Source organism: Symphalangus syndactylus, chromosome 13, assembly GCF_028878055.3.
Source record: "Symphalangus syndactylus isolate Jambi chromosome 13, NHGRI_mSymSyn1-v2.1_pri, whole genome shotgun sequence".
In the NCBI taxonomy this organism is placed as follows: Eukaryota; Metazoa; Chordata; class Mammalia; order Primates; family Hylobatidae; genus Symphalangus; species Symphalangus syndactylus.
The window spans coordinates 77,056,569-77,067,500 of NC_072435.2; the positions used below are offsets into that span (position 1 = coordinate 77,056,569).

Here is a 10,932-nt window from a genome sequence, read left to right on the forward strand (position 1 = left end):
TGGCTGGGTTGGGAAATTAACCAGACAAAGACATTGAGGAAGAACATTATAGGTAGAGAGATGAACATGCATGAAGGAAAAAGAATGGAGTTTGCTGGGACACACCAAACAGTGTTGTACTATTCCAGCATATAATGTGACATATTTACAACACTAGAAATGTTAGGAGATGCAGGAAAGAATTTCAGGGTGAGGTGCCAAGGAAAACAGAAGAGTAGAGAGATTTGAGAATTATTTAAGAGGTACAAAAAGTGTGGCCCACTGAGGACTGAATTTAGAGGAGGAAGAAAGCACCAACTATAAGGACCCTTAAGGTGTCTAAGTAAGCAGTTAGAGCACACTTAGGTTGTGAGTTGGAGGTAGATGATGACTGGGTTTGGAGCATGTTGAATCTGAGGTTCTGTGGAACATAAAAATGGATCTGTGCATTAATAAGTTAGATAATTGAGGGCATAGCTTAGAAACGTCAGGCCTGGAGGTGTGGAATGATGTGAAATTATCAGCACTTTTTAAACGCAGATATACCCAAAGACATAATGAAAAACTAAACAATATGGCTATAAAATAATTTACATCGTTAAAATTGTTAAAAATTATTGTTGCATTCTTTTATAAAGAAATAATAGGAGAGAAACTGACTAAAGTAAAGCTCCAATCACCAAGACCTAATAGCACTGAACAGACAATTTAAGGTATCTATGTCATAAAGTTTATCTCTGCTTTCAATTCTACCCTGTGTTTGCTGAAATAATTTTCATTTTTCTGTTACCCTAGTGGTTTTCAATTTTACATGCTTTATGTCTGCCCCAAAACTCACATTTATGGTAGTTATTTTCACCTTGCAGCTAAATGTCAAGTGCAATGCCACCAAACAGTGGCACATTATTTACAAAATATTCATAAGGTTTCAACGATAGCAATCGATGAAGAATATTCCTCTATTAGTTATAGAAAACTTATAGCCCTAAAGATACAGAGTAGGTTATTAAACACTTTCTTAAAAAAATAAAATGATTATCACTGTCTAAGGACCTGTGGATTTCTAGGGGTACTCGGATATTTTTAATAGCAACATACAAATTGATATTGAAAAAGATATCCTCAAAGTATTTTTAATTTAGAATGGAACTATAGCCATCTAAATGTATAGGCTCATAATCCCTAATCTACAATTCCAAAATCCATACACTCTGAAATTGATATTTGATTTGTGAATATGTAATGAATTTGACGGGTGGGAAAATCAGACCTATACTTATCATGAGACTATTTACAGTCTTTTTTTACCATGCAGTAGGAATATTCATAGAATTCTCTTCAGAAAAATTTCAGAAATATTCAGAAATATGGGTGCTGCCCATAGTCCTTCAGGAGGATTGTTCTATAATATGCTACACAAACACACACACACACACACACACACACATATATATACAGAGAGAGAGAGAGAAGAAACAGAGAGCAAGAGAGAAAGAGAGAGAGAGAGAATCAGAAAACTTCTGAGCTCCAAAACACAACTGGCCCCAAGGAATTTAGATAAACGGCTGGGAAGTATATTTAAAAATTATAACTTAACATTTTAAAGGCAATCATAATTTAGACACTCCATACAATTGAATAGCTAGAAATAAAACATTTTCATTCTTGTACCTTTACAAAGAGATTTATCTCCACAATAAGTTACGTATAAAAATATTTTTCAGTTTTCTCCTTTTTTTCCTGAAGTATCTTGTTCTAGTGCTTTATTTTTACAACATTTTTAAGTAAGATAGTCACCTTTTTTTTTACAAAGGGGAAAAATTTAAAAATCCAAATTACTTTTAGATGTATTTTGGTAAGATTAGGATTTAAACTGAAAACTTCAAGCTTGAATAAAATATAGAAAGACAAATGTAAGAGGGATTCATGCAGTCTTACATGTAGGATCAGAATCAACTTCCAAGAAGAATGGAAGGGAAGTGGGAACACACTGCAGCATCTATGCAAGTCAATTAGAAACTTCAGTTGACTGCTGTCCCAGTACACATTGAAGGTGTGTTGAACTTGTCTCCAAATATAATAAAACCCTAGTGTAAGCTAATGAAACACTGTATCCAGAAGAAGAAATGATTGCCCCATTTTCCACTTGTTATAGTAGATAAGGAAGAGTGTGACTGGTTCTGGGACCACTTTGACAAGAGAATTAACTAACTCAAATAATCCTCCAAGAGAGTAAGCATGATGGATAGTTCTAGAAATCACCTTATGAAGAGCAATTGCAAAGACTAAAATATCTTCCTTAAAAAATATAATATTTGGTGTAGCTATCTAGCTGCCTTTTGAAATGAGTCAAAACATTTTGTGTGATGACACAAACCAGGGTACCAAGAAGTGAGAGTTATTAAAAACATTATTTCATCTCAGCACAAGATAAACTGACTGAAAATGAAAAGGACTGGAATGGCAGTTATTCACATAGGGTTATGGGATTACCTATTAGGATGTGACAGGGGATTCTTAGTGATCCTTTCCATTTTGAGAGTCATAAATATCTCTGTGAGTTAATAGTACAGATAGCTTTAGAATTTTATCAACTTTGAATATATAGTTTTCAATATTTATAAAGATATCTTTGCTACAAGCCATAACTTTGTGGAGAGAATTCAACTCTTTAACATTTAGTATACTGTCTTTTAGGGAGAGGTCCAATCAACCTTGTATTTAAAAGAAAGTTTTAGTTTAATGGGGGTGACTATCAAAAATCCCATTCATTTTTATGTTTCTTCTCACACCTAAAAGAGGCACAATTATGCTTTTCATTTTTTTCTTTTTTTTGGAGGTGAAGTCTTTCTTTCCCAGGCTGGAGTGTGGTGGCGTGATCTTGGCTCACTGTAACCTCTGCCTCCCGGGTTCAAGCAATTCTCCTGTCTCAGCCTCCCCAGTAGCTGGGACTACAGGCGCACGCCATCACGCCCAGCTAATTTTTTGTATTTTAGTAGAGCTGGGGTTTCACCATGTTGCCCAGGCTGGTCTCGAACTCCTGAGCTCAGGCAATCCACCTACCTTGGCCTCCCAAAGTGCTAGGATTACAGGCCTGAGCCACTGCGGCCAGCCTATGAGTTTCTTAAACAAGTAAATTGACTTTCATCATTAGCTTTGTATATCAATAGGTTGGCAGTTCTTAAAATATCTTAGGATTTTTTTTTCTGTAAAATGCAAAGATTGACAGAAATATATTTAAATATAGCTAATCTAACAATGTTAAGATAGTGAGGCTTAACTTTTTCCCTTTCACCAATCTTCAAAATGTTTTAAAAATAAAAAGAAACCAGTTAAAGTGATTTTTTTTTCAAGGGAGAGGATAATATATTAGTAATTCCAAGAATTTTAAAGCAGATATTAGGCATTTAAAAAAAAAAAACAATAGTTGGACACGAGACTTCCAAAGTACGGTCATTTTCAAAGACCACACAACTGAAAATGAAAAATACATATTCCCAAATGTCAATATTGTGTTTAAAAGGTAAGAAAGAGAAAACTATCTCCACATTCTGGTCATTAAAAGCTGATCAACAAGTGGTTTTCTACCCCACTAAAACACACAAATACAATTTTTAAGAAAGACCGGATAAGAACACTTGCTTCTCACACAAACCCCCAACCACCATCAATGGTCCATGATTTTGTTTGAGGCAAGGTTTCAAGTGAACTAACAATCTATTCCTAAGTCGTTCTCACCAAAACATGTGTATCAAATATATTAAGTGGAAAAGTAACATTAAGAATGGGAGTAAAGTGAATCTTATCAAATGTTCAATAGGAGAAACAAAGGCTACCAGGAAGCATACCTGTGGCAGGGCTGAATTGAGCTGTCTCTGGAGTGAGTCTCGGTCATAGATGACATCCTGAAGTCTTTGCTGGGCAAGTGAGAGGCTTTCCTGGGTCTCCCGAAGGGTGTCTAGAAGACGATCCCTTTCATCTAGCATATTCACCATCAGCTGCTCAAAATGGGAGTCTGAGTCCGAGCCACTGCTTTGGGACCCCCTTTGGCTCATTGGGGTGTCCTCATTAATCGTGGGCATCACTTCACACATCATTGCTTAAAGAAAGTAAGTGGGAAGGAGTCTTAGTAAAGAAATGATTTCCAATAATTTCATTTGGAGAGCAATTCACTAAATATTTTTCAGCTTATTAGCCTATTTGTCTCTATTTCCCCTACCTGTTGCCCCAAATCCAACCAACCAAAATGTTTTGACCTCAGTGAAATATGATCCATTTACTTCCTTCAGCCTAAGTGCTTTCTCTTTCCATGACATCACATTTATCCCACCTCCCATATGCAACTTGGTTTCACCTGTTTCTCAAAATTCTTGTTCATGATTTATCCCACCTAATTCAATTTACATAAACATATGATTTCTATTATTATTTCATCACCTTTCTTATCTGCAAGTTTACAAATCTCTTACAGCGAATACTTTTATGTTACTCTTATTTGTTATTACTGTATATTATTAATGGCAAGCACAGTGTCTGGCATTTAATGAGTAGGAAGTAAATGACTTTTGAATGACAGGTAATTTCACGATTTAATGTTTACTCTTTCTTGTAGAAAATATACAAATCATTGAGTATTTATTTTATAAAATAACCAGCTTTTACTTTGTTTTTTAGTCAACAGATTTTTTTCAAACTGACTAGTTTTAAGCTTTCTGACATTACATTTTCCATTTTATTACTTTTATATGCTCTCTCCGTGAATTCCTACGTGGTCTACCCAGAGCAGATAAGTGATACTGACTGAATTAGACCAAAACCTTATGAAATAAACTGAGGTATATAAATTTGTTTAGAGCATTATACTCATCATTACACTTAATATTCCCTTTTTCCTGTTAACTGCATGGTCTGGTTTTCATCCAAACAATACAAACTAGCACTCTTTCAAATATTCCGCAAAACAGATGTCATAAATTATATTAGCTAATGTAGTAACTTCACATCTCAGCTGCCAATCACAAGTTCTCAGTCATGAAATAAATGAACTGCTTTCAGAATATTTTTAAATTTGATTTAAAATAGACAAAACACACTTAGGTGCATGATTGAACAATTATGTGGCATCTTAAAAATCAGAAATTATCTCATTTTCTCTTTCATCCTCTAGCTAATGTTTCAAAGAAAAGTCAAACTCATCTCAATTTTGGTTGTTGTACTATGGCCAGCAGCTATTAATCAGACTGCTTGGTTTTGCAAAAGGCTGATGTAAAGAAAGGCAGGTTTGGCTGTTGATCCTGAAGCATTCTTTGGTTTTATAATGCAAGGTTAATTAATTTTTCTGCCTATACATTCCTGTCCTTGGGGAAAATATTTCTGGTGATATTTTCAAATAGAATGTCAAGATTTAACAGCTCAATATTTAATTACTTTTTATGTGAGTCTTCATATAAATTGGGTTATTGAGGAGCGAAATTCAATTATCTGTGAATGATCTGGTCAGGGACTCCTGAAAACTAAGAAAAACTTTTAAAAAGTATGTAAGTAAAGTATTTTGTGACTGATAACCTATATTAAAAAATTAAGGGGGTCAGTGAATATTAGGAAAGTTTTAAATGCTTTGAAATTTTGCTCATTGCTCATAACGCTGAGCTACCTGAAGGCAGGAATTTAATTTGTTCAATTTTGTATGCACACTAAAATATATAACAGAGAACACACATAAAATGAATATAAGCACACACCCCGATACACACACTTGATACTACTGTTACACACTTAATGGATAAAACTGTTTCTTGCATTTATCTCAATTTGAGTTTCATTCAAAGACTATCACAAAGATGGAAAATACAGACTCTTTTTAGCTGCTTCAGATTTTCTTTATATTAATTGAAAAGGAATTGGAAAACAACAAAAAGTGTTCCAACACATTTGATTATTTAAAACGATTAGTTAGCAGGCCATGCATGAAATCTACACATTAAGCAGCTATGTCATTCTGAGAAATGATTACCAGGAGCCAATGTGTTTACTTTTGACATTTAAGGTTAAAACAAAGTACTGGGAGAGCAAATCATAGCATCGTGACAATTTGTGCCCAAACACTCACAAGGTTAGGGTTACCTAAACCCTAAAAGGTTTAAATTTTAGGGTTACCTACAGATTTAAATTCTTAAATCTATATTTTAAATTACGTCCTTCTTGAATGAAAGTTATTAATCCCTTTCTACCCTGAATCACTTAGAACAACTTTAAATTCCAAGGCAAAGCATAACAGCACTGAATACCCCAGTATAATTTTCACCTGAATATAATATCCTAACAATCCCTCATTGTTAACATGTGATATAAACATTCACAAACTTTAGGGTCTTAAATCAACATTAAAGGTAGTCTTCAATTTAGTCATAAGATGCTATGACGAAAAGTGGCTTAGGGACTTAGAAAGTCTATTAAATCTACACTCAAAAGAACTTGATTTGATTCCACTCCTAAGGCAGGTGAATCAGGACAAGTTACTTCACATGTTAAAACTTTAGTTACCTCTTTCATAAAAGAGGGCCAATAATCTATGCTTAGGGGAAAAAAAGAAAAGATGTAATAGGTTACCTGACTGAGAACACACAGCAAAACATATAAAGGGCAATTACAAATGTAAGTATTAATTTCTATTATAAAGTGATCAACATTAATCTTTATAGAAACAATATTTTACCTTTATGACTCATTCTGCTGTTCTGTCTAAAGGTTTAATTCTAGTAGATACTTTTGAACTCTTCAAACCCAATTTATAAAAATCAAATTATGCAAAATTTACTTAGGAACTAAGATGAATATATGCTGCTTGTACCTTACAGTCAACCCAAATGAGTAAATCCAAAGTCTTCTTATCAAAATTAGAAAAAAAATAGTCTACAAAAAAATAAGGCCACTTTCATGAACTAGCTTAATTTCTTTCATTAAATTCAGATTCTAACATAAATTACAAAATATTTGAATAATCCTTAAAATGCAGTATAACATTTCTTAAATGCACATTTTGCACATTTTAAGTATTAAAAGCAATTAAAGATATATATTCAATATAAGAGTTAAACACCCTTTTAAAGAATGGATGACATCTGAAGCAGCTTGCACAGTCCGGAAGGCTATGGTCATTCAATGTCTAGTGCATTTCACCCAGATACATCACTTTTAACTTTTATAATCAGTTTCAATACTAAAAACTGCATTCATCACATAATTTCTGAAAAGCCAGAAAGGGCATCTTAACGATTTGCCTTGATATTTGCTTTTTCATCATTCCTCCCTCAAAGTCAGTTTGATATATAAATTATGTTATCTTCATCTAGATATTGATGCTTTCCTCACTAAATTACTGAAGGTGTTGAAACCTAGTCAGAGACATTGTTAATTTTGTTGAGAAAGAAAAAAAGTAATAATAAATCTGATTGGCTTAATTATCCCAGTGCTTAAATTTAGCCGGAAGAATTTTATATCAGGAAAATAACTCCTTTATTCTTAGCACATAACCTTGACTGTCTTTTAAATTTATCAGATTTCAAAATAAAAGTTTGAATGCCCACTGGAGTCCTCACTCAAGGGCTTTCAAGATCCAATGTGTTCCTTAACAATATATGCCATCCAAGCAGTACCTCTTCAGATATGAGAGTGCTACAAAAAGCTTTTTTTCTTTTTTCTGTCAACAAATGACCTTATTTAATCATATCACTAGAATTTCGGCCCTACTAGAGGTAAGAATGTAATTATTCTCCATAGTGAGTTTCTTCTGAAAATATTTAGTCTTAAGAACCATCCCAGCTCCACCTCAGTTAACCTATAAGGAGTAATTCAGTGAGAGAAATCCTAGCCATTGTCCGATTGCATTACATGAATATTCTCCCTCCTGTTTAACTCTTTGAAAGCCTCTGTCCTCGGGAAATATGATTATCACCTTTAATGGACACATTTTACACTTTCTTTACCCTAATGCATTTACAGACAGCCAAAGAGCCAGCTCACCCCACACTACTGGACAGTTATCTCTTAGCCACACCCCCCACCACCTTGAAGAAGTTGACTTCATCATTTCCACACTAAAATTGTTCATCCTGCCCAACAGGACACAGCCAAGTAGGCAAGAGGTAGAGAGATAGGAGATGGAGAGGATGAGGTGAAAGCAAAAGGCACCTAACAGTAATCAACAAGGAGGAATTTGCATCTCATCTTCCCTGGGGGCGGGGTGGGGCCGGGGAGGTGGTCAAAAAATACAGCGAAAGGAGACAGTAAAACTCAAAGACAGCTTCTGTACCTAATGTCTGTGATTTCGGGTCCTTGCTTCTTCAATTGATCAATGACAACCGCAGTCTCCGGCTTGAGGAGAAGGGAGGCTCACACCCAGCACTCCTGGGCCATTTCCCTAGCAACGGGAGGAGAAAGGCAGCTCAGACACACGCGTGCCTCGGCGCCCTCCCGGAACGCGCCCCGGCCCGGTGGCGTGGCAGGAGCTCGGCATCTTCCCGTGGCTCCGTCAGCAGCCAAAAGGAGAAGCGTCCATCGGAAAAATGGCATATTACAAATTTTGCTTTGGGAAGCAGAGCTCGGTTCAGACCATTGTCAAAGGAGGAGAGGGGGAGGCGGCTCTTAAAGCAGCCGCGGCCCCTTTGCCAGAGCAGCCGTAGCTCCCCGCGTGCAGCTGGAGCCCCGGGGCGGAGACCGGAGACCGGAGACCGGGGACTGGGTTTGACTTTCAAAAACTTAACCAAGCGGCGCCGCTCCCCCTCCGCGCCCGGGCCACCTGGGGTGTGTGGGGCGTCCCTCCAAAAGAGAGCTTGGAGAAAAGGCGTGAGAAGTATCTGGGAGAGAAGTTCTCCACCCAGTCTCCCCTCCTGGAGCCCCTCTGGAGTTTAAGACTAACCCTGGGAGTTAGAAACCTAAAGGAAAACGAGTCCCTAGGGATGCAAAAAGCAGGACAGGTCTCCTCCTGGCCCCCAGCCTGTTTCCGCGCTTCCGTGTCTCCTTTCACTTAAAGGAGGCGCTTTTTCTCTGGAAAGGCAAGCATCACCCCCCCAGCCGCCCCCCGCCCCCCGTTCACCCCCGCCCCCCCGCCGCAGCACACGCACACACCCATTTTTCTCCTCCCAGCCTTTTTCCAAGCCTCTTTGCTTGCTTCAGTTGGCCGGGAGAACCAACCTGCTGGGAGCCGGTGAGGACGCTACAGCATCTTCTCTCCTCACTTGCCTCGTGCGGTGGCTGCTACTCCTCCTCCTCCGTCTCCTCCCCTCCTCCTCCTTGGCAGCCACCACCTCCTCTTCCTCTGGAACAAGGGCTTCCCCTGGAAGCTGCTGCAGTGGTTTCCACCGGCCCTTAAATAAATTCTGAAGTAATCACGTCTTTGCTCTCCTCCTCACGCACACGCGCCCGCGGATACACTCGTCTCCCCCAGAGCCGCTCCCGGGCTGCCGAGGCTCGCTCCGCTCCCAGTGCCCCCTGCGAAGGCGAGGGCCAGGGATGGGCAAAGTGGGAAGGGGGCACAAGCTTCCCCGCCTGGGCTTCTTTCACACAATGGGCTCTACGCCTTCCCTTGTGTCAGCCTGCGCCGGTGGGGATGGGAACGGACTTGGGCACCTTTAGGCTCCCCGGTCTTCTGTGCTTGTCATTTCTTTAAGCAGCTTTCTTCCCACTGGGCCAGGGCATGGTTGTAGGGACCTGAGCCAATCTAGGGTGTGGCGGCATCTGTCATTTCTCATTACCTCTTCAGTTCTTCTTCATTCATATTGTTTTGGTAATAAAAATTGTATGTAAAGTATTCCCTGCCCGAGTAAATTTTAGCTTTGAGCAGAATCTGGTCTCTCCATCGCGTTCCAGTCCCCCTTATATCTCTACCTCCCTTTACCTACCCTCTTTTCTTTCCGTTGCTGCTGTCCATTCATACAGACTGAGGAAACAGACAAAATCAGTACCTACTCTGAGAAGAAAGGGAACATTTCTGTGAGGGAGAGTCACGAATCCTGGCTTTGGTGAAAATGAAGAGGACATGAAGGAATTGGAGAAGGATTAAACACAATATAATTTGGGGGTTACTGAAAATATTCTGAGTGTACTACACGAAATCCAAAAGGCGTGTTTTACTTTTGTGTAAAGCTAAGAGTCCAAAGTTAACAAAGAACTAGTATGTAAATAACTTCACTTAAAATGAACTACAATATCCAAGAAACAATCTGTTTCTGGGGGAAGTATTTAATTCAGTTAGTGACTTTACAATGAAAAGTGGGGTCAGGCTCATGTATTTACCCAACTTCTATTCTAGACTGTTATTTAAATTTTACAACACAACATAATCCTATAAGAAGTATAAAAATAATACGAAAATTCATTAGATGTCAACTGGAACCTATTTCTCAGACATAAAGTGCATGGGGATCATCCATGGATCTTGTTAAGTTGTAGATACTGATTCACCAGGAATGGGATGAAACCTGAAATTCTACCCTTCTAATGACTCCCAGATGGTACTACACGTTGAGGAGGAAGGGTCTAGACCACCCAATCAACCCACAATTTGATGTGGCTTAAATACCCCTAACTACAGGAAAGTCTTCACCTCACAGGATAGCCTAGTCTATTTTCAGACGAACTTCATATTGTAATAGTTTCAACATACTAATCATATATCAGTATTCATAACTTTCACTCTCTAGAATTCTACACAAAACATAAAAATTCCTTATACATGAGATATATTATTATTTTTAAATATATCTATTATGTCTATTTTTACAAGAATTCCTTCCTTATTAAACCTTGGTTTGAATTTCCTTGGCAATCAACGTTTGTTAATTACTGGCTCAGGTGTTCCTACTGTTTCCAAGAAGAGTTTTGATTTCCTTGAGTCCCATTCGTATGTCAAATACAAGTTTTAATTGTTAGTATAATCCCCACATACAGTTGACA

At 37.9% G+C, this 10,932-nt stretch overlaps 1 protein-coding gene across 11 annotated transcripts in view; it reads right to left on the minus strand.

Annotated features, from left to right (window-relative positions):
- Window positions 1-9,239, minus strand: part of PPFIA2 (PTPRF interacting protein alpha 2) — a 516,856-nt gene extending 507,617 nt beyond the window's left edge. For 5 of the 11 annotated variants that reach the window (XM_055236863.2, XM_063615109.1, XM_055236860.2 and 2 more), the window contains exons 1-2: window positions 8,291-8,576; window positions 3,828-4,078 (exon numbers count right to left, since the gene is read on the minus strand). In XM_055236863.2, coding sequence (XP_055092838.1) covers window positions 3,828-4,076 — 249 coding nt within the window. In that variant the 5' untranslated portion in view covers window positions 4,077-4,078; window positions 8,291-8,576. Of the gene's footprint in view, window positions 1-3,827; window positions 4,079-8,290; window positions 8,577-9,105 lie in introns of those variants that run through there. The other 6 variants (XM_055236857.2, XM_055236859.2, XM_055236861.2 and 3 more) reach the window with 3 other exon arrangements.
- Window positions 9,240-10,932: the final 1,693 nt, after the last annotated feature.